Source organism: Ipomoea triloba, chromosome 11 (assembly GCF_003576645.1).
Source record: "Ipomoea triloba cultivar NCNSP0323 chromosome 11, ASM357664v1".
NCBI classification, from domain to species: domain Eukaryota; kingdom Viridiplantae; phylum Streptophyta; class Magnoliopsida; order Solanales; family Convolvulaceae; genus Ipomoea; species Ipomoea triloba.
The window spans coordinates 23,185,841-23,207,225 of NC_044926.1; the positions used below are offsets into that span (position 1 = coordinate 23,185,841).

Here is a 21,385-nt window from a genome sequence, read left to right on the forward strand (position 1 = left end):
ACCACCCCAAAAAAAAAAAAAAAAAAAAAAAAAAAAACAGATTGGTTTACCTGTTAAATGGATTGAAAATAAAGCATGTCTAATTGTTTGTCATGCTTCTTTGAAAATGGAAAATAAAGCAACTTATCTATCAAGTTAGGAATTCAAGTCAGGACTAGAATTAAAATTGAAATTAAAATTAAATATTATCTCTGTAATTTATAAAGCTGTTGGATTTTTTTTACATAGAGACCGTTGTTCTGACTCAAAACACATAGTAATCAGGCTTTATGTCTTTCTGTCGTTTTGGCTCTTTCAGTCGAAAGAAGTATGGATATAGTTTTTCACTTTTTACCCTTGTAGTTGTAGATCATAATTTTTCTAAACAAATACATTTATCAAAAAGGAAAAAAATCTTTTCTAAAAAAGTTAAGTCAGAATGAAGAAGAAATCCACTTTAGGTTCTCTTTTCTCCAGTGAAGGTGTGAATTAATGAGTGAAGGGTACCGTGCATGGAGTCAACTTTCCATTTCTATAAGAAATGACAAATGAGTAAAATCAATTTTGTTAAACATTTGGGGATATGTTTTGGTTGGCCTCTGTGTGTGTACATATATATTCTACAACAAACTTCAAACTCCTGAGGAATAATAGATAGTGCAATATTGTTGTTTACTTTTACAAGGATCTCGCGCTCCTTTATCAGAGGTGCTTTACACAGAGAACATACGATAATTTCAAAATTTAGATTTACTAGTGTGCTCTTCTATTTAGTGTTTTTTATTCTCGAAGCAATGAATATTTTACAGTTTATGGATATGGCCACTATGATATATAACAAATAAATAGAACATCCCAAACAACCAAGGACAAATTACCTATCAAGGAGAGACTACAACATGTCCTCATTAGGATTGCTCTTAGTGGGGCTTGAACCCATAACCAAGAGTTCTACTGTCAAGGATCTTGCCTAGTGTGAAGGCTTTGAGATTATTCAGTGTATGTTATGTAGTCATAACTTGGAGCTTCTAGAGTGAAGGTGATTTTTGGCATAGTCTAATACGGATTTATTTAAAATTTAATTGTTATATATATATATATATATAAATGCAAATGTCAGTGGTAAGTGACAATAATATTTAGTGGTGGTAGAGATACGAGTATGTTGTGGTACAGTAGGTAGATAGATAATGGTATGTAAGATCTGATTATAATGAATGTAGTTGTGGTGGTAGGTCGGTGATGGTGTGGTGTAGGTAGCTGGGGTTAAGGTACATGAGCAGGCGGTAGTATGGGTAAGTAGGTAGGTAGTGGTGGGTGGAAGAAAGTGATGATTACAACGAAGATAGTTGTGGTGGTGTTGATGATGGTGGGGGGTAATTAGGTGGTGATGTGGGTAGGTAAGTGAAAATTTCTAACTAATGATAATGGTAGTTATAAGTGAAACTATGTATGCTTTGTATTTGGAAAATCTGGAAAACATGAAAAATGTGTTTTCCATTTTATATTTTCTAATTTGGAAAATAGTTGCTTTTGAATAAAAACTCTGTTCCATTTTTCCAAAAAAAACTAGAAAATTTTCAGCTACTAAACAGGTAATTTGCTGTGTGACTTTCCTTCTCTGCATTTCACTTGTAATACATTTGAGCTAATCTACTAGTCAAGAGGTTATTATTTGCTCCTCAAATCTTAAGAATAGTTTAGACTTGGTGGACTTTAAGTTCACAAAATGTGAAATTACATCTAAATAATAGAATTACTTTCTAAAAAGTAATGTGAAATTACGGGAATTTAACATGACGTTGTGTGTTAATTTAAGATTGTAGAAATATAATATTACCTTGAAATTGACTGCAGAAATAATATATGCAGCATTAAGGGCAAAATTGAACAAGGTTCTCACATTGCCTTCATTTTACCTCATTCTCATTCCCATTCCAATTCCGATTTCCATGTGTGAACCAAACACACTCTAAATATTTTCCATGATAAACTGCTTACTATGCCAGAAATATTTGCAAACTTGCAACTTGAATCACCATCTCTTTTAAACTGCCAATCTCATTCCTTTTGTGTTAATAACTTTCATATCCACAAATCTCATTAATGAAATAGATTTTATTTGAAACTAAGTATTGTTTATTTGATCTTAATGCATACATGCATGCTTGCGCACGCACACAGATATATGCATATGTATGCTTGTTAACTTGCAATATTTATTGACTAATTTTTGGTGGCTCTTTCTCTGATTCCAAAGGGAGTCAAGCCAGCATCATTGGCAAAGGTGAAGAATCCAGGAGTGAAAGAATTTATTGAGAAGTGTATTGCAAGAGTCTCTGAACGATTGTCTGCCAAGGAACTATTAATGGATCCTTTTCTCCTGACAGATGACGATTCTGGAAGCTTAGCTCGATCGCCGTTTATTCCACACTATGCAGGCGTGTTTTCTATATACTGATTGGCTTTTGTTAATATGCCCATAATTCTTTGCATTTGACATTTCTAGTGCTGAAACTTTTGCAGATAGTCATCGCAGTTATGAACTCAACAGTTCGAAGGCTCCAGTGCCTGAGGGAGGCCGAGACTTTACAGTGCAGGGTCAAAGGAAGGACTTGAATACAATATTCTTGAAACTACGAATTGCTGATTCATCAGGTAGGCTTGTGTTCTTTGTTTATTTGAAAATATAACATGCGCTCTATTTGATCGGTCTGCCTTCTGGGCACAGGTCATATCCGGAACATTCATTTCCCATTTGATATCCAAGTTGACACCGCAAATGCTGTTGCTAGCGAAATGGTTGAGGAGCTGGACCTGACAGACCAAGATGTTTCAGCAATTGCTGCAATGATTGATGCTGAAATTAGGTCGTACATTCCAGATTGGGCACCAATAGAGAGATCTGATGATCATATTGCAGACGAACATACTATTTCTGATGCTGCTACTTTTGCCAGTCATGATGAATTATCAACAATTGAGTGCACCCGCACTGCAGGTCTTGTATTGGAAAAGCTTCCTTCTGGTCGTAAGTACTGGTCTGATTCACCCAAGACTACTAGTCCTGCGAACTCTCCACTCCGGCCATTAAGGGCTGGTTCACCATATGCTGAAGAAAATGAAAAACCATTGCCACATAGTGAGAAAGATGAGAGTGGTTCACCAAATGCTGCTGCTGCAAATGAGCATCTGGAAACTGAGTCTAATACTGATAATTATATGGAACAAGAAGTAAGTGCACTCCGAAATTCTTACATGGGTGAAATTGATCATTCTGCTGATCTGGTTTTTGCAAATGGGCCTAATCAATTGGGTATGCAAAATGCAACATCTTACAAGACTTATTCTGATCTCACGAAAAGAACTGTGCAGAAACTTGAGCAGCTGATGTTTGAGCAGCGAAAGGAGCTTGAAGAACTTAAAAAGAAACATGAAATGGCTATCTTAAGTTTAGTGGAGGAACTTCCCCGAGAGGTTCGTTATGGGGTTCTTGCTATTTGTGGCAAGCAGATCTCTGTCTGTAGGCCAGAGTATGAGAGATGATATTCTACTAAGAACTCTACAGATCAAAAGTGCTTCGTAGTGAAAGCGCTTGAGATTCCAACTAAACCATTGAATAGCCATCGATAGTTCTTTGATCATGCCAGTCATCATTCTCATTTCAAATGGTTTCGGGACATTGCAGAATGCGGAGGAACGTACACTGCAGGGGTTAACATAAACACCGGTTAAGGTATTACCGAGGTTTTGTTAGTTGAATTTACAAAACCTTCTGAGATTATGACAGCATGGCTTTTCGTTTTCCTTTGTTACTACTCAGCTCGTTCAGAGCGCAACTTTGCTCATTCCACTAAGCAAAGCGGCATTTTGCTCTCTCCATTGAGGTTTTGTCAAATGCCTGAATAGGTTCCTAACTCACACTCCCCCGTCCTTTTTATAGATAAAATAGGCATTTAAATTTCAATTAAATGTATAATACGTGTACATATGAGCTGTATTGGCAACTGGATTGGTTGCTCATGACGTTTGAGATATTACTGGTTTGTTGGTTCTGAAATGAAATGGTTGTTTTGATTTTATTCAAAAAATGTTTTGTTTTTTTTTTCTGAGATTGTGTTTTTGAATGGAGGGGGGAATATCTGATGGATGATGGGGATGGGGATTCTGGAGAAGAAGCTGAGACCAAGAATACATTCAAATTTGAGTTGCTGAAAGCTGAAAACGTGGCCTAAGCATAGACAGAAATGATGTGCTTGCATTGAGGCTTAAAGTGGATCACCTGTCTTATCTCTCCCTTCACTTTAAGCCACAAGACTCGAAACGTCTAAGTTTATTATAGTTTTACAATATTTATAATGAAATTAATTAATGCCACCACAGCCCACATGCCCAAATGGATCTACCGTGGTGTGTTGGGTTCCCTCTCAATTAAAAATAGAGAAAATTACACTTCTCGTTTCCCAGTCATGGAACTCTGAGTCATAGCTACTGCTTTCATCTTCAATTCTGTTGCGATCTTTCTCTGTTGGGCGGATTGGAGTTTTTGGAAGGATGATGTCGAAAAGGATGATCAAGAAATAAAGTCTTGCAATTATCAAAATGTCCTTCGATTTAACAGTCACTAAATGAAAGAGTGTTTGGTTTGGATGAATTTGAGCGTAAAAGAATTACAATTCAATGAATTGCTGAATTACTGTTTGGTTGGAGGGAACCATTCCCTCCAAATGAAGAATTGCAATTCATGTGGTACAACGGCCCGTTTGGTTCGCTGGAAAATATTTGGAGGAAATGAAATTCAAATTCCATGGAAAACAAATTACCAGGAAAATAGATTCCATTGTTTGGTTGGTGTAAAAGAAATTACTAGTAATATGAATTTCATTGTTTGGTTAGATTTGAAATGGTAAGGAATTATGAATATAAAGACCAATATGCCCTTAACAATTAATAGTGATAATAATTATTTTGATGAGGGTAAAGTTGTCCAATTGCTCAATACTTTCTTCCCAAACTCTTTGGAAAACAAAATACCAACTCCTAGCAAAGAATTTGTTTTCCTCCACTTTTGGGAACTCAAGTTCCAATGGAAAACATTTTCCATCCAACCAAACAATGGAAAAACACATTTTCCTTCACTTCATGAAAAATCTTTTCCATGGAAAAGATTTTTCATCCAACCAAACACCCCCTTCAAGTGGTTAAGATTTGTCGACACGGATTCATGGGAACAAGTGGTCTCATATGATCACTAGTGAGTGTGTGTGTGTCTATATATATATATATATATATATATATATATATATATATATATATATATATATATATATGCTCAAATGCTACCGTGCATTCCCGTGCAGTCAGTGCGATTTACACCACTAGTGTTAACAATCTGTTATTTTAATCCCTAGATCTTCATATTCTAATGGTTAAGATTTGTCGACACGGGTTCATGGGAACAAGTGGTCTCATATGATCACTAGTGTGTGTGTGTGTGTGTATGCTCAAATGCGACCGCGCCTTCTCGTGCGGTCAGTGCGATTTACACTACTAGTGTTAACAAATACACCACTAGTGATAAAAAATGTACAACAATGAAAATGCACAAAAACACCATCATAACTCTTCTACCCGTAATTGTGCATTTCCAAACACTCTGTGGTGTATATTTTCATACCTAGTGATGTATTTTTTGGTGATGCGTACCTAATAGTGTATATTTGTGTTGTGCATTTCCTAACATTGAGTGGTGTATTTTGTTAACACTAGTGGTGTAAACCGCACCGACTGCACGAGAAGGCGCGGCCGCAGCTGAACTCTACTATATATAATGCAGTCAAGCCTTAATGTGCGGCTGGTGCGGCCTCTCCATTAGGTATGCAAAAATGCACCAATAGTGTTAAGAAACATACAACAACAAAAATGCACCAATGCACCTAAAAATGCATCATTAAATACGCATAAATGAATGACATAGTGTTCAGAAACACACCATTAGGTGTGGTGAGGTATGATGCTTTTTTTGTGTGTGTGGTACACTTTATGGTGCATTTCATTGTTGTGTCTTTCCTAACACTATTAATGCATTTTTGCATACCTAATGGTGAGACCACACACACACACACACACATAATTTAGTTCGCATGCGGTTGTGCGGTGAGAGAAGAGCCATTGATCTTATCAAGATCAACGTCCAGGATTAATAACATTTTTAAAAAAATACGGTGGTAATTTGGTCATTTTTCATATGGGGCAACTTAAAGTGTGTAGGGTTTGTGTTTAAGGTGCGTAGTCTTGTGCTTAAGGTGCGTCGTGTTCCTTCTTTAGGTGCATGGTGTTTGTGTTTAAGGTGCGCGCAGTTAAGAACTTAAGGTTCATAAGTTTTGTGCTTAATGTGCGTAAGTTTTGTGCTTAAGGTGCGTGGTTTTCCTTCTGAAAGTGCGTGGTTTCTGTGATTAAGGTGTGTCAGTTCTTCAGTTGATAACTTTAGGTGTGTTTTTTGTTGGAACATAAAGTGCGTTGGACTAAAGGTTCAGGTGCGCAAGGTTTGTTCTTAAGGTGCGCAATTTTCTTTCTTAAGGTACGTCTTTGTATCACTTAAGGTGCGCCATTGTTTATAAATTGAAGATGAGCGATGTTAAGACTTAAGGTGCGCCATTTTAACACTTAAGGTGCGTTGTTCTACCACTTAAGGTGTGTGTTTCTATTACTTAAGGTGCACCATTTTTAGCTTCTGCTTTTTCCTTCCAAAGGCGATTTTTTTTTTAATTTTTAATTTTTTCTATTTTTCATTGATTTGAGTAGTTGAACTAGATTTGATCAACAACTCAGATCTAATTGCATGACCGCACATGTGACCTCTTTTGTGCTTGAACCCGTCTATATATATATATGTGTGTTACATCCTATGAGACCATTCTTCTACGTGAGATCATGAGATTGCATCCTACGCATCCATCNTATATATATATATATATATATATATATATATATATATATATATATATATATATATATATATATGCTCAAATGCTACCGTGCATTCCCGTGCAGTCAGTGCGATTTACACCACTAGTGTTAACAATCTGTTATTTTAATCCCTAGATCTTCATATTCTAATGGTTAAGATTTGTCGACACGGGTTCATGGGAACAAGTGGTCTCATATGATCACTAGTGTGTGTGTGTGTGTGTATGCTCAAATGCGACCGCGCCTTCTCGTGCGGTCAGTGCGATTTACACTACTAGTGTTAACAAATACACCACTAGTGATAAAAAATGTACAACAATGAAAATGCACAAAAACACCATCATAACTCTTCTACCCGTAATTGTGCATTTCCAAACACTCTGTGGTGTATATTTTCATACCTAGTGATGTATTTTTTGGTGATGCGTACCTAATAGTGTATATTTGTGTTGTGCATTTCCTAACATTGAGTGGTGTATTTTGTTAACACTAGTGGTGTAAACCGCACCGACTGCACGAGAAGGCGCGGCCGCAGCTGAACTCTACTATATATAATGCAGTCAAGCCTTAATGTGCGGCTGGTGCGGCCTCTCCATTAGGTATGCAAAAATGCACCAATAGTGTTAAGAAACATACAACAACAAAAATGCACCAATGCACCTAAAAATGCATCATTAAATACGCATAAATGAATGACATAGTGTTCAGAAACACACCATTAGGTGTGGTGAGGTATGATGCTTTTTTTGTGTGTGTGGTACACTTTATGGTGCATTTCATTGTTGTGTCTTTCCTAACACTATTAATGCATTTTTGCATACCTAATGGTGAGACCACACACACACACACACACATAATTTAGTTCGCATGCGGTTGTGCGGTGAGAGAAGAGCCATTGATCTTATCAAGATCAACGTCCAGGATTAATAACATTTTTAAAAAAATACGGTGGTAATTTGGTCATTTTTCATATGGGGCAACTTAAAGTGTGTAGGGTTTGTGTTTAAGGTGCGTAGTCTTGTGCTTAAGGTGCGTCGTGTTCCTTCTTTAGGTGCATGGTGTTTGTGTTTAAGGTGCGCGCAGTTAAGAACTTAAGGTTCATAAGTTTTGTGCTTAATGTGCGTAAGTTTTGTGCTTAAGGTGCGTGGTTTTCCTTCTGAAAGTGCGTGGTTTCTGTGATTAAGGTGTGTCAGTTCTTCAGTTGATAACTTTAGGTGTGTTTTTTGTTGGAACATAAAGTGCGTTGGACTAAAGGTTCAGGTGCGCAAGGTTTGTTCTTAAGGTGCGCAATTTTCTTTCTTAAGGTACGTCTTTGTATCACTTAAGGTGCGCCATTGTTTATAAATTGAAGATGAGCGATGTTAAGACTTAAGGTGCGCCATTTTAACACTTAAGGTGCGTTGTTCTACCACTTAAGGTGTGTGTTTCTATTACTTAAGGTGCACCATTTTTAGCTTCTGCTTTTTCCTTCCAAAGGCGATTTTTTTTTTAATTTTTAATTTTTTCTATTTTTCATTGATTTGAGTAGTTGAACTAGATTTGATCAACAACTCAGATCTAATTGCATGACCGCACATGTGACCTCTTTTGTGCTTGAACCCGTCTATATATATATATGTGTGTTACATCCTATGAGACCATTCTTCTACGTGAGATCATGAGATTGCATCCTACGCATCCATCTCCAAAATATGAATGACTATGATTTAAGATTGTTTCCTATTTTAATTAATATATAATTAATTGATAGGGGTGATATAGTAATTGGCATGAGAATTTAATTTGGATTTAAATTGATGTGTAATCTTTACCAAATTTGTAGGAGTTGTATTCATGGTAGGAAATTAACTAAGAATCCAGTACTATCTAAGAAATTCAAAAAAAAAAAAAAACAACTCTAAATGTTGGCTGTGTCAGTGTGCAATGTGTCACTATAATGTATGCAGGGTGGGAACGAATTGTATGCTTCTAAACCTGTTGGTGCGCACGAGTGGATTCCTATAATTTAGTGTGTGCATTCCTATATTTTCATGTGTGCAACATGGTGTTCACGAGTTTGGAGTAAAAGCGTTGACTCTCAGTGAAATAAACACATATGTTTGCGATTTTACACACACTAACGATAGTTGATATGCATACTAAAAAACGTATATAATTAGGAAGGTTTTACTATGTAAAAATAAAAATGTTGCACACACTCATGGACGGATATGCACAGTGTTTAATATTATTGCACAGCATTGAGGATGCTCAGTAAAATGCACACACCAGATTGCGTGTTTGCACACATTTAGAGTAGGTCGTATGCTTACTAAAAAACATACCACATGATTCCTGCATTTAATTTTTTTTTATTTATTTTTTAAAAGTTTTGATTCCTACCATTGATAGAATTCCTCTAAATAAGGATAATATTGTATTTCAATTATATTCGAATTCAAACAAGTAACTAAAATTACTTTGCCACCCCTATGTATTAAATAGGAATAAGGTTCAAATTGGCCACTGAACGTAACTTGAAAGTGCAATTAGGCCACTGAACAAAAAAAAAAAAAGAAAGCGCAATTAGGCCACTGAACACTACAAATGTATGCAATTTCACCTGATAGCACGTTACCACTCATTTCATTAGGTTACTTGTTTACGTGAATAGTGAATTGACATTTTAAAATAAATTTTAATAATAAACTACTAAAATAAAAAATTAAAATAATATAAAATTTAAAAAAACACACACCATAATAAAGCAAAAGTTGTTTTGTGAAAGAATTTGACTTTTCGTAAATAATAATAATAATAATAATTAATTAACTAAATTTGATTAATCCATATGTTTCCTATTAAGGTGGAAAATGTATTATTAAAGGGGGGCGGAGGGTGGCGGCAACCGCTAGCAGGTGTGTGTGTGTGTTTTTAATAGTTTATTATTATGCAAGTAACATGATGAAATGCATGGTAATCTTATATTAGGTGAAATTGCATACATTTGGAGTGCTCAGTGGTCTAATTGTAGGTTTTTTTGGTTCAGTGGCCTAATTGAACTTTCAGTTTGCGTTCAGTGGCCAATTTGGACCTTATTTCTATTAAATATATCCTAATATAAACAAATTTTAAAACCCAATCCTTACCATTAATTAAATTTAATTGGATGATTAAGATGTGATGTTTCATGCTCGTTCTACTCTGGGTTTTTATTTAAAAATGTAATTTTTTTTTGCTTGAATTGGTTGTTAATTGATTTCTATGTCATATCTTTGCGAAGCTTCAAAATAGAATGGAACTGTGGTTGTTAGTGAAGCGTATGTATGTGGAGCATGTCGAGCATCAATTCTTGAATACCCTTTTCACTTTTGGTTTGTTTTTCTTTTTAATCTTTTTACCTTTATCAACTTATCAAAAAATTAATTTTACAAAACACTTTTAAACATAATCAATTAGCTTAACAACTTTTCATTTCCACCTTTTAACTTATATAAGCTTTCAGCTAGGTTTGCAAAATATAACTTAAATTACCTAGTAATTTTTAAGCCATGATACGTGTCACCATATGAGATGGGTTTGACAGAAATCCCATACTACCTCTCGAAATTGCAAAATTGCTACAATATATCAATCCGTAGATGTTATCCTCGCCCCCATTGTTTCAGCCACATTTCCGATTTCTCACCCAAACCTCTCTTCACTCTCCTCTCCACCCTATCCTCTTCTTCTTCCTCCGATTCTCTCTCAAATTCCAGCCACAATGGCTTCCATTTCCGCCGCCGCGGCCGCCGTCAACGCCAAATTAGTATACCCATACGCCCCTTCTTCCACCCCCACCTCCTCAAAACCCTCAAAGCTTATCTTATCCTCTTCTTTCACCCCAACTCTCTCCACCCACTTCGTCCACTCCCCTTCCGCCGCCGTCCCCGCCGCCGCCGCCATCCGCCACCGCCGCTTCACCGTCCGCGCCGCCCGCGGCAAGTTCGAGCGGAAGAAGCCCCACGTCAACATTGGCACAATCGGCCACGTGGACCACGGCAAGACAACCCTAACCGCCGCGCTCACCATGGCCTTGGCCGCCAACGGAAACTCCGCCCCGAAGAAATACGACGAAATCGACGCCGCCCCGGAGGAGAGAGCCCGTGGGATTACGATTAACACCGCCACGGTGGAGTACGAGACCGAGAATCGGCACTACGCGCACGTGGACTGCCCCGGCCACGCGGATTACGTCAAGAATATGATTACCGGAGCCGCCCAGATGGACGGGGCTATTCTGGTGGTTTCCGGCGCCGATGGGCCGATGCCCCAGACTAAAGAACACATTTTGTTGGCTAAGCAAGTGGGTGTCCCTAATATGGTGGTGTTTCTGAACAAACAGGACCAGGTTGATGATGAGGAGCTTCTTCAGCTTGTGGAATTGGAGGTGAGAGAGCTCTTATCCTCTTATGAATTCCCTGGTGATGATATTCCAATTGTTTCCGGGTCTGCTTTGTTAGCCCTAGAGGCTTTAATGGCTAACCCTAGTATTAAAAGGGGTGAGAATCAATGGGTTGATAAGATTTATGAATTAATGGACTCTGTGGATGCTTACATTCCTATCCCACAAAGACAGACTGATTTGCCATTTTTAATGGCCATTGAAGATGTTTTCTCAATTACTGGTAGAGGCACAGTGGCCACAGGGAGAGTAGAGAGGGGCACTGTTAAAGTTGGGGACACTGTTGATATAGTTGGATTGAAGGACACTAGGAACACAACTGTGACTGGGGTTGAGATGTTTCAGAAGATTTTGGATGATGCCATGGCAGGGGATAATGTGGGGTTGTTATTGAGAGGTATGCAGAAGGCAGATATTCAGAGGGGGATGGTGTTGGCAAAACCGGGGACTATCACTCCCCACACTAAGTTCGAGTCGATTGTGTACGTGTTGAAGAAGGAGGAAGGCGGGAGGCACTCCCCGTTCTTCGCTGGGTACAGGCCACAGTTCTACATGAGGACGACTGATGTGACCGGGAAGGTGACCGGGATTAAGAACGACAAAGACGAGGAGTCGAAGATGGTGATGCCCGGGGATCGTGTGAAAATGGTTGTGGAGCTCATTATGCCGGTCGCTTGTGAGCAAGGGATGAGATTTGCTATCCGGGAAGGAGGAAAGACCGTCGGGGCTGGTGTCATTCAGAAAATTCTCGAGTGATGAAACCCTAATTGCTTAACATTGTGTATCTCATGGTCTCTGCATTTTTGTGCAATATCTTCAAACTGTTATCATATATTCAAGTTTTTTGTTTGCTTTTATTATGTGCTAGACCTTCTAGTTTAGTCCGAGAATTCATGTTGTCACTAAATGGCTAATGCTTTACTTCACATGCTTTATATTTTACTTCTGATTGTTGAAGATTTTCCAAAGATGTGTGCTCTTGCTTGTGATGGTTCAGTATCTGCTAAATCCCGGAACTTCCATTTGTATTTAGACCGTAGTATTCTGAACTTCCATTTGTATTTAGACCGTAGTATTCTGAACTTTATAATGGAAACGGGGAAGGGGAAGCACATATTATGCATTACATATGTGAGTGAAAGTGAAGTTCCACACTTTATTTGTGTATTAAAGCCGAGGTTAGTTGTTGTCATCATGAAACTTGTCTTTCTGGTTTGGTTTACTCATAGGACATAAGTTTCTGCTAGTTAGTAACTTGTTATGCACATCCAAGATGGAAAATGTTGTTTTGACAATTGCATGTTTTCCTTCTGTATTATAAAGTTGCACATCCTTTCTATTCAATATCCACACTGTGTTTTCCTTCCAAGTCACATTTGCTTCATGCTAATGTTAATGTTAATCAAGAAAAGATCTGTGTACCTATTATGTTTACAAGTGAGTAATGATGATATTATGATGTTGTTGGATATGTAAATGAAGTTTTATAATGTAACTTGTCCATAAAAAGTGAAATTCTCTCGCTTCAGGCCCTCATACTCGGTCCGACATGATATTAGAAGGGTAAATCATGGTGACTCTGTAGCCCATTAGGTGGAAGGACCCCTACATGGTTCTCGCAAGGAGCCCATCGCATTGGGTGTAACTTTCACACATCAACTGTCAAGACTTGGTTTTGTGTCTTTGTTCACAATCTAACACTTAGAATCACCTGAGCTGTCTATACATGCAACTTGCCTTATTTCTTGAAGCATCATTTTGACAGGCGACTTGTGTGTGTTTTTTAAATCACACTACCTTGATGGACCAACTTGCATAGTTTACATTTTTACTGGATACACACCTATGATTATCTAAGTTTTGCATAATCTGCATATATTAATATGAATATGAACGAGTAAGGTGTAACTCTTACATTACAACTGTCAGACTCAATCTTGTGTCCTGACTCACAATCTATTTATTACCTAGAAGCCAACTGAACTCTCCGTGCAAGTCACATGTATCATTGCCTTGTTTGTGGGCTTCCTAATCGTCCACAAAGATCATCTCTAATATAGTAAGAACTTGTTTGGTGTTGTTTAGGTTTCCGTTCAAGAAAATCATATTAAAATACAATTTTCCTTGTTCTATATTAGTATTGTTTATGTTTCCGTCCAAAATAATTGCATCCATTAGAACAATTTTCCTTGTTCCATATTAGTATTGTTTAAGTTTCCGTCCAAAATAATTACATCCATTAAACAAGGACAAAATATACCACTTATAACTAAATTGGGTGTACTATTGCAACTCAAATTTACGCGTACCCTATAGCTCAAGGATATAATTGCAAATTTTCCTAATTTTAATTATCTAATTAAGTAATCTTAACCAAACGCAACCATGATGAATGAATGAAACCTTTAGATATATATATATGGAATGTCATTTAAACTGGTTCATTACAGATATACAATTCCCATATTATCATGCCACAGACAAGAGACCACATACTCATTGTCACCTAAACCTGAAGTTCCATAGCCATTTTACAGGCAATATCACAATACACCATAGAGAAAAAAACACCTAACATTCTTTAGTAGTGTTAGAATGCCATCGTTCACCTCTCTTCTTCGTCGGCTCAGACTAAGGAACTCGGATGACTGAGTTTACTGATCCAAGAAAATGGTTGAAGCCATCAGCTCCTGAAGAAACGCTGCTCGCTTTCTCTTCTCCGCATAATCTTCCTCCCGAGCTGGATCTGATAGATGCTGCTTGCTGCTACAATAACCCGAGACAGATATTTTAGCATCACTTTTTGGAGTGACTAGGGAAACCCGCAACCACTGCCTGAGAGTGTGTATTGAAAACCCTAGCTGACAAAGGACCACAAGAAGGTAAACCAGCCTAGGTTGCCTATAACTGTGTGGTTCAAACCAAGAATACTGGGATTCGAACTCGTAATCTTGTGGTTACAAGTTTGTATCCTTAGCTAGCTTGAATGGGATTACCACCTTATTTTAGCATCATTCGTTAGCATTACCATGCGTTTTGCATGCTAGTATAATCTGTAATTCTGTAAGGTATTAAGGTATCTTTGTGGAATTATTCAGTAAATAGTACCTTTGTGTATCAGTTGCAGTAGCAACGTAACAAGAATTGTTATCTTCTTGCATACTTTCAGAATCCGAATGAGGCACATTGGGAAGAAATGGCAACAGAAGTGGATCGGGGGCGGGTTCTTGCCCATTGAAATGACTGTTGATGATGTTAGAGCCAGTTAGATCTCGAAGGTCCCTGCCAATCATTGCTGCTGTGGCATTGTTCCAGAAGCCTGATTTTTGATACTTTCTCCTCCTCTGTAGACCGAAGGCAAGAATGTTCGTTTATTTGTAGATCCAATTACATTTACATCCTATGGAAATATGTATAATAATACCTTTACAGATTGTGCATGCTGTACGGTGAAATGACTGATAGGATCTTTCCCGAGAGTAGCAGCACATATGGGACAAACCTGGATCAAAGACGGTAGAAATTATGACCAAAATTATCAATCTGCAACACACTTTGCCAAAGTATATATTCCAGTTTCCCAGCTGCCACATCTTCCCAGATAAAATAATAACAGAAATTGAGACATTTTCCGTAGCAAGTATTGTGATGCTAACTCATTTCTGGTTTGACCAAGAAGTGTCCCAAGTAGGCCCTATATAGGAGGCACCTTTAAGCCCGTACCATACTCAAACTAATCCTGTTTGCACCGGGCCGGCAAAAATTGGTTACTTTGGCGAGAATCTGAGGGCATACTCACGCCAACCAAGCTAGTTATTGTGGTGCTAACTCACTAAATAAGGGTTTTAATCAATTATACCAATGGTGCCTCTTTAGTCCTTATATGAAGCATAATAACATCAAACGACAAGTCCAAACAAGAGAAATTTTGTTTAAATCCAGAGTGCAAAGAAACTAAATCTCCATATTTTGAAAAGTGAAGGAAAAAAAAAAAAAGAACCCGAAGGCATCGTTTAATGGATATAGTACCGCATTTTTCAAATCAAAGCAGTGTTCTTCTTGCAAGTGACTGCAAAGCACTGGAACTTCAATCTCTATGTAACAGAATGGGCAAGGAAACCACGCCCTCAAATCTTCTGCTCCTTCATTTCCCATGTTCATGTAAGTGTCTGCTAATTGCAAAACCAAGACATCATAAATGAGTGAAATTAAGACAAACAAACAAAGATTAACACTACATTCACTCCCTAAAATTACTCTGAACTTTTACTCCCTATTTGGTTATTTTACTCCGTATTTGATCATTGCATACACTCTTTTTGACTCATAGTAGGGTTGGCCAATTCGTAGATAGCCATTGAATATAATTATATAAATAGCTTACTTTAGGGAGTGAAAATATCATTCTGTTATAAACAAAAATGAAATGGCAATCGATCCACCATCTTAGTGTTCTCTTGTAAGTCCAAACATGTAAGTATTATGGAAAGTAAACCACCCCTGGGGCAAGTCTTGGGAAGTCTGATTCATTTTGTTTGCATCCCAACTTTTGCCCCTCATATGAGGAATCCTGCACTTGCTCCCAACCCTTAATTAGTAGTCGAAAGATTGAGTGTGGGTGTAGTGCCCAGCGAATACCCGGGTTCAAATCCTCACTGGGCGAGGAATAAACATTGAGAAAAAAGCAAAGCACTCAGAGCCTGCATCACTGAGGCACATCCCAAGATTTACATCCTCTCACGGAACCAAGGGCATGGACGAAAAGCGCCCTTAGGTTTAGGGTTCAAACTTTAGAAGAAGAAAACCAAACACTTCCCATGAGAAACAAGATTTGAGAAAACTGAGCTAGTTTTTTCCCCCATAAACCCAAAACTTGGAATAGGATATCATTTAGTCTTGAACTTCAACAACAAATAAGTCAGAGAAGAATAACACTTCAAATCTATTCAAGAAAACAGGTCTCTATTATTAACATGTTATCACTGTCCTGCTTCAATATTTATTAGTAATATTCCTCATCATATCAAAAAATTGACAAACTATTCCACCAGAATCCAATATCAAAGTTTAATCTTGAACAAAAATGAAAACCACAAAAGATTCCTACTTTATCTTTAAGCATTCTAGTCTTTGTAAAATGTGAACCAAAAAGAACATGAATAAACAAATAATTGACCAAGAAAGCAGTCCACCCTACAAATCTGGTGAGAGAAATGAATGCCAACAAGTAATTCACAAATCAATTAATTCATTTACTTCACTAAAGCACCACTAAAGATTATCATACCCTACACTGAAAAACCCCAAAGGAAAAACACCCAATTCCCTTTTCACAATAATAGAGTGAAGACTTCTTGATAATTACCAGAATTGGTGACCCTGTTAGCTTGGACAGCAGAGTGGTGCTTTGTTGAGTGTACCCTTGCAGCCCAAAAGTCTATATCCATTTCTGCAAATCCTCAAACTTGTTGGAAAATTAAACAGTGGGTCAACTTCTATGGTGCTTGCTAGAGAATGGGGAAAGAAATTGGGGAAGCAAATAGTTGAGAAGATATCCAAATCTAAAGAAGTTATAAGGTTGAGCTAAAAAGGAAGAGGAAGAGAAGGGAGTGGCTGTGCAGTGCTGCTGAATGTTATTTTTCTTTCTTCTTTGTGTGTAGTTGATGAGATGCTGTGTTGTACTATTTTGTTGTTTTCTGGGGGAAAAAAGTTTATATAGGGGAGTATAGGTGGTGGGGTGACACTTTAGGAGACTTTTCTCACACGCATAAATGTATCCATAATTAATTAATAAATGGCCCGCAAGGCTAGTCTAAATGGTTCGATCGATCACTCATAAACTCTCGAGAGACCTTGTGAATAGAGTGTACTAGCAAGCGGTGAGAACCAGAAAACTGACAGGATGACTCGTGATTTTGTTCAATTGATCACTCATAAAGTTGAAAAATCTTGTGCATAAACTCATAAAGTGTACTAGCAACGACTTGAGGATTGACGGGATGACTAATGATTTAGCTGTTTTAAGAGGATTGAGGGTTTAAAAAGTAATATGACCTAAATTGACAAATTTAAAGTATAAAAAAGAATTAATAAATAAATAAACAATACTGTAAGGTGTGCATTGGTCCGGCGGAAAGGAAATATAAAAATTTTCAGAACTAATGATCTGTCAATGAATAAAAGGTAATAAGAGTATGTGTATGTGTACTATACATCTTAATTAATATAGTTATTAGAGATTATAGAAGTTAATAATGAACTTCATATGTACAACTGACAATTGTTACTCTCAAAATGAAAAATAAAATAGAAACTTTTCATATATGTATTAAATTTGAAATTTATAGTATCAGATACTTAGGCTCTGTTTGACAGAGCTTATTTAGGAGCTTATAGCTTATTTTAAGCTACTAATAAGCTATAAGCTTTGTTTGGTAATGTTCTCAAAATAAGCTAGTAGCTTAAAATAAGAGCTTATTTTGAAACGCTACTTGGCGTAGCTTTTCAAAATAAGCTAGTAGCTTTTTAACTTTTTTCCATCTTTATACTTATTATTTTAAATAAATGACATCCTTTATCCCTCTCAATTAAAACCCTTTTGACATTTTCTTTTCATTATGTTTGGTTGTAATTTCAGTTTGATATTTATGTTTGAACATTAATTTTTGTATGGACTAATTTTATGAATTATAAATATATTTTTTTTTACTTTATATGTTTTCAAATATATGTTTTTACTTTATATTTTATTTAAATATATTGATTTCATTATTTTATATTTTAATATATAAACAAACCTATTTAAATTTAAAATTATTTAAATTGTATGAAGATGTCCTTTTTAGTCTTTTTACATTTATCAGCTTATCAAAAAACTAATTTTACCAAACACCTTTAAACATAACAGCTCTTCAGATTTCAGCTTCGAGCTTATAGCTTTTCAGTTTTCAGCTACTTTTCAGCTTTCAGCTAGGTTTGCCAAACATAGCCTTACTCTAACATCTCTTATTTGTTTATGGTAGTCATTCATTAAACGGTGCAGAGTGGAGTATGATTTTGACTCTGTTTGGCAGAGCTTATTTAGGAGCTTATAACTTATTTTAAGCTACTAATAAGCTATAAGCTCTGTTTGGTAATGTTAATAAAATAAGCTAGTAGATTAAAATAAGAGCTTATTTTTGAACACTATCTAAGGTAGCGTTTCAAAATAAGCTAGTAGCTTCCTAACTTTTTTTCCATCTTTAACCTTATTATTTTAAAGAAATGACATCATTTACTCATCCCAATTAAAACCTTTTTGCTAAACCTTTTTGTCTTTTTCTCTTCAATATATTTGGTTGTAATTTCAATTTGACATTTGTGTTTGAACATTGATTTTTGTATGAACTAATCTTATGAATTATAAACATTTTGTTTTACTTTATATGTTTTCAAATATATGCTCTTACTTTATATTTTATTAAAATATATTGGTTTCACTATTTTATATTTTAATATATAAACAAACCTATTTAAATTTAAAACTATTTAAATTGTATAAAGATGTCCTTTTTAGTCTTTTTACATTTATCAGCTTATCAAAAAGCTAATTTTACCAAACACTTTTAAGCATAACAGCTAGCTTAACAGCTCTTCAGATTTCAGCTTCGAGCTTATAGCTTTTCAGTTTTCAACTGCTTTTCAGCTTTCAACTACCTTTTCAGCTAGGTTTGCCAAACATAGCGGCAAACCTAGCTGAAAAGGTAGCTGAAAGCTGAAAAGCAGCTGAAAACTGAAAAGCTATAAGCTCGAAGCTGAAATCTGAAGAGCTGTTAAGCTAGCTGTTATGCTTAAAACTTGGTAAAATTAGCTTTTTGATAAGTTGATAAATGTAAAAAGACTAAAAAAGACATCTTTATACACTTTAAAGTTTTAAATTTTTTCTTTTAATAAAATATAAAGTAAGAATATATTGAGGTTAGAGTTCATCACCTTCAATTCGTATAAAGATTAAGGTTACACTTGTATATGAAACGGATCAAGTAAGTTTTAAAAATTCTCTCTCGCTTCCTTTCGCGAGTTTCTTTCCTTCTTCTCGTCTGAGAGTGGTTTCTTCTGTTTTCCGTCGTTTTTCTCTGTTTCTTCAATGGCTGCGGATAGTGCGATGAATGCTCTGGCAACTCTGACTCTTGCGGACCTGGATGACGATGAGGGGGGCCAACAGATCGGAAACGTTCCTGTTGAGTTGGTGCCTGAGGAGGAGTTTTTTGCTGTTGGACGTATTGTATCTGATAGAACTCCCAAATTTTTGTTCTTTCGCGATACGATGGCCAGTGTTTGGAAGCCAGCGATGGGGTTGAATGTGAAGGAATTGCCGTCGAAGAGGTTTATGTTTCGTTTCTTTCACGAGAGCGACATCTCTCGAGCCGTAGATGAGGGACCTTGGGCTTTCGAACAAAATCTTTTGGTTGTCAAGCGTTTGGCTCCAGGCGAGGACCCAGATTTGATTTCTTTAGATCACTCTCAGTTTTGGGTTCAAGTTCACGGTTTGCCGAGTGGGCTTCGGTCTGAGGCGGTGTTGGATGCTGTGGGTGGTTTTATAGGTCGTGTAGTTATGATGGATGAAAGAAACTTTGATGGCTCCATGAGAGTGTTCTTCCGGATTAGGGTGGAGTTGGAGGTTGCGAAACCGTTGAAAAAGGGTATGAAGTTACGTCGGGATAATGGTGAATGGATTAAAATTGAGTTTCGTTATGAAAGACTCCCGACTTTTTGTTTCTTGTGTGGCGTCATCGGCCATGGGGACAGATTTTGTCCTACGAAGGTGCATGGATGGGATCCGAAGGCTGCTAAACCCTTTGGGGTTGAGTTGAGAGCGGGTGGGCGTAAAAACTCTCCGGCAGTCGGCGAAAAATGGGTAGCCCCGGAGACTACAGTTGACCGGCGATCGCGGGTTGCACCGGGAATGACGGTTGACCGAGACTTAAAAGGAAAGATGTCACAAAATATTGCTGAAGATTTGAATGATGTTAATGTGCATGGAAAGACTTCACAGACTTCAAATGGTAAGTCTGTGGCTGATTTGGGTACTCCCGATATGGGATCTGGTAACTTTCCAAATACTTCCAAGGGTAATCAGACTGATTCTCTTACCATTCTTGATAAAAAACGTCGGCGCAAGGAAGCGGATGACAATGTTACGACTGTGTCAGATGTTACGATGGAAGTAGTGCCTATTGTTTCAAAAAACTTGCTTTTGGCGGGAGCTGGTGTTGCCCAGTCCCGCCCATCCCAATGAGTTCGTTATGTTGGAACTGTCGTGGACTTGGCGATCCACGCACAGTTCGAGAGATTGTGGCCTTAGATGCTAAGGTCAAGCCAATGTTCATTTTTTTGATGGAGACTAAAGTTCGGCAGGTTCATGCGGCTCGTTTAAAAACTACATTATGTTTTGAAGGAATGTTCTATGTTGATGGCGGAGGAGTTGGAGGTGGTTTGGCTTTACTGTGGCGTGATAAGGGGGTGGTGCAGTTGATTAGCTACTCCAAAAACCATATAGACGTTCAAGTTCGGCTGCCTGGCAGCTTACCTTGGCGTTTGACTTTTTATTATGGCTACCCTGAGCGATGTAGAAGACAGCAAGCTTGGAATTTTTTACGGTCTTTAAAGCACAACTCCGACCTTCCTTGGATGGTTGTTGGGGACTTTAATGACATTGCATCTCCCGAAGAGAAACGTGGTGTTCATCCTCATCCTACTCAGCTGATGGATGGTTTCAATGCTGCGTTAGAAGATTGTGGATTATTCGATCTTGGGATGCGTGGCCGACGCTTTACGTGGGAGCGCGGCAGAGGGACCGAGAGTTGGGTTGAGGAACGGTTAGACCGAGCTGTGGCAGGCGTTGATTGGTGTAGTATGTTCCCACAGGCGACCGTTCAGAATTTTGATGTGATGACTTCGGATCACACAGCGATCTTTGTTGAATTAGAAGGTCCTAAATATGCTCGACGTCGCCGAAGTTTTTTATTTGAGAAC

The 21,385-nt window shown here is 37.4% G+C and overlaps 3 protein-coding genes across 5 annotated transcripts in view; 2 read left to right on the forward strand and 1 right to left on the reverse strand.

Moving 5' to 3' along the window:
• LOC115996605 (probable serine/threonine-protein kinase WNK3) overlaps nt 1-4,070 on the forward strand; it is a 7,513-nt gene extending 3,443 nt beyond the window's left edge. Inside the window, exons 5-7 of the mRNA XM_031235917.1 lie at nt 2,240-2,420; nt 2,506-2,637; nt 2,711-4,070. Coding sequence (XP_031091777.1) covers nt 2,240-2,420; nt 2,506-2,637; nt 2,711-3,525 — 1,128 coding nt within the window. The 3' untranslated portion in view covers nt 3,526-4,070. The remainder of the gene's footprint in view (nt 1-2,239; nt 2,421-2,505; nt 2,638-2,710) is intronic.
• A 6,514-nt stretch (nt 4,071-10,584) lies between these two features.
• Nucleotides 10,585-12,339, forward strand: LOC115996616 (elongation factor TuA, chloroplastic). Its single transcript, XM_031235933.1, has one exon. It carries the CDS (start codon nt 10,691-10,693, stop codon nt 12,125-12,127), a length of 1,437 nt encoding a protein of 478 aa, XP_031091793.1. The 5' UTR covers nt 10,585-10,690; the 3' UTR covers nt 12,128-12,339.
• Nucleotides 12,340-13,760: 1,421 nt separating this feature from the next.
• LOC115995703 (protein DEHYDRATION-INDUCED 19 homolog 5-like) lies at nt 13,761-17,060 on the reverse strand. Of its 3 annotated transcripts, none has more exons than XM_031234810.1 (5): nt 16,737-17,060; nt 15,401-15,543; nt 14,796-14,873; nt 14,480-14,715; nt 13,761-14,134 (listed from the first exon to the last, which is right to left on the reverse strand). In XM_031234810.1, exons 1-5 carry the CDS (start codon nt 16,816-16,818, stop codon nt 14,026-14,028), a joined length of 648 nt encoding a protein of 215 aa, XP_031090670.1. In that variant the 5' UTR covers nt 16,819-17,060; the 3' UTR covers nt 13,761-14,025. The 3 variants fall into 3 exon arrangements, with proteins under 3 accessions (XP_031090670.1, XP_031090668.1, XP_031090669.1); XM_031234808.1 differs by having other exon boundaries at nt 13,761-14,137; nt 16,737-17,058; XM_031234809.1 differs by having other exon boundaries at nt 13,761-14,137; nt 15,401-15,540; nt 16,737-17,057.
• Nucleotides 17,061-21,385: the final 4,325 nt, after the last annotated feature.